General features: G+C 37.5%; 1 protein-coding gene across 3 annotated transcripts in view; it reads right to left on the minus strand.

Moving 5' to 3' along the window:
* Positions 1-1,808, minus strand: part of cntfr (ciliary neurotrophic factor receptor) — a 224,313-nt gene that overhangs the window by 138,037 nt on the left and 84,468 nt on the right. For all 3 annotated transcript variants that reach the window (XM_014002511.1, XM_014002512.1, XM_014002514.1), the window contains one exon: positions 950-1,031. In XM_014002511.1, coding sequence (XP_013857965.1) covers positions 950-1,031 — 82 coding nt within the window. The remainder of the gene's footprint in view (positions 1-949; positions 1,032-1,808) is intronic.

The following is a 1,808-nucleotide window of genomic DNA, read 5'->3' on the forward strand; positions in this document are numbered from 1 at the left end:
ATTGAATTGAATTGAATTATATGGTGTTTTTGGGGTGGTAATTATGCTAATCTCCTCTTGCGTGCACGAGCAGCTGGATAGAACAGTTGGAATTTATGCAGCTCATTTACACACTTTTCCTGAAGATAGAAGAGTTTGTTGAATCTGACGTGACATGTTCGTACGAACCCTTCATTCGAAGAAAAGTAAGAGAAATTTAGGATAAGAATACGAACATGTTCTTGCATGAGGCCCAATGTTACCATTGCTCTGTGTACTTTGAACATTTTAAAGGTAAATCAGCCTCTAAAATTATACCACCTTCTACTGTCAGACAACATTTATTTTTTGTAAAGTTCCTGGCAGCTGGTTACATATAAAACATCAGCGTGTTTGTTCCAGAAATCCAACCTAAATAATGATTAATCTCTCTGTCCCACACCTCTACATGTTCATAACTACCACTTGATCTGATAACAACTTAGTTTACCCTGTGTTTTTTACATTTTTTTTATATAAATATTTATAATGTGTACAGGTTAGTTAGCTACACTAAACTGATTTACCTCAATTTCTTTTTTTAGTAGGATAAAGTGGAAAATGAAATTAAACCTGGACGATCCTGTGGGTACCGTTTTCTACAGCAAGTTCAAATCAAATGTCTTCAGTGGTTCATGACATATTTTGATAACAGCACTGGCCAATGAACATACAGACAGGCAAAATCCTTATTGCATCACCTTCAGTAGTGGGCAACAATAAAGAGTTAAAAACTATAGTGATAACTAGAAGCACAACTAAGTTGGTATKAAAAGTAAAGTGCAATAAAATACCTGCAGATCATATCTACTGTTAGAGGATAGCRAAAAGTCCACCAGGCTGACCACCAGACTAAAATGAACTAGACTTGAAGTAGGCCTCAGCAGAGAAATGAAAATGATGTAATAAAAAAGATGAAATGCATACTCACCAAGCTGAATGCGTCTCTGAGCGTATGCTACAACCACCGCAGCCAGAACCACACAGCACAACGATGTCACAAGGTTTGCCATCTGCAGACACACACACAGCAAAGTCATGAGTGCATGTGAGAGCCAGAGAGAGTTCATGTGTCTGCCTGTCGTCCTGATTGACTGACAGACCCATAGACGCCTATAACACCATGAGCGATGGAGAGATAGCTACTTCCTGTCCTCTCTATATCTCTAAGTGTCCGTCTGCTTTCACATTATTACAGTCTTTTAACAACTCTATTCCTCGGAGGTCATTTTTTTTCTGTTTAGGTTTTCTTATTATTGTCCTCTTCTTGTCCCACTTGTGTCACCGTATATGCAGTTTTCTTTGTTTTATGTTCCTTTTCCCTCTTCTTGTTTTCCCTCTCTCTCTCCCCCTCTCCCTCTCTCTCTTCATCAGTCTAATGGGTCCATCCTCTTTGGAATGGGCCGAGCCAGGAGCTCTTAAAGGTACGGCACATCATAAACAAATGCAGCTTTCATAATACGTTATAAAACAACATGAAAATAGAATTGTTTTGCTTATTGGTGTCCACGTGTCCACATGGATTAATTTAAACTGAACAAACAACATTTTTTTTTGGTTTAAATAAATCAATCAAATTGTCCAAACCTGTACTGAAGCTAGKACAGACATTATCAGTTCAGTCTCCCAAATATTTGTGTAGCACAGGTTCTTAGCAATTGATTAGCATTAAGTTGTTGTTTTTTTGTTTTCTAGGAAAGTCCATAGTTAAACTAGTGTGGCCTCAGTTACTATTCTTGGACAACAAGCAATACCAACATTTGCTGGCAAAATTATATATATATATATAT

Source organism: Austrofundulus limnaeus, unplaced genomic scaffold (assembly GCF_001266775.1).
Source record: "Austrofundulus limnaeus strain Quisiro unplaced genomic scaffold, Austrofundulus_limnaeus-1.0 Scaffold13, whole genome shotgun sequence".
Classification (NCBI taxonomy): domain Eukaryota; kingdom Metazoa; phylum Chordata; class Actinopteri; order Cyprinodontiformes; family Rivulidae; genus Austrofundulus; species Austrofundulus limnaeus.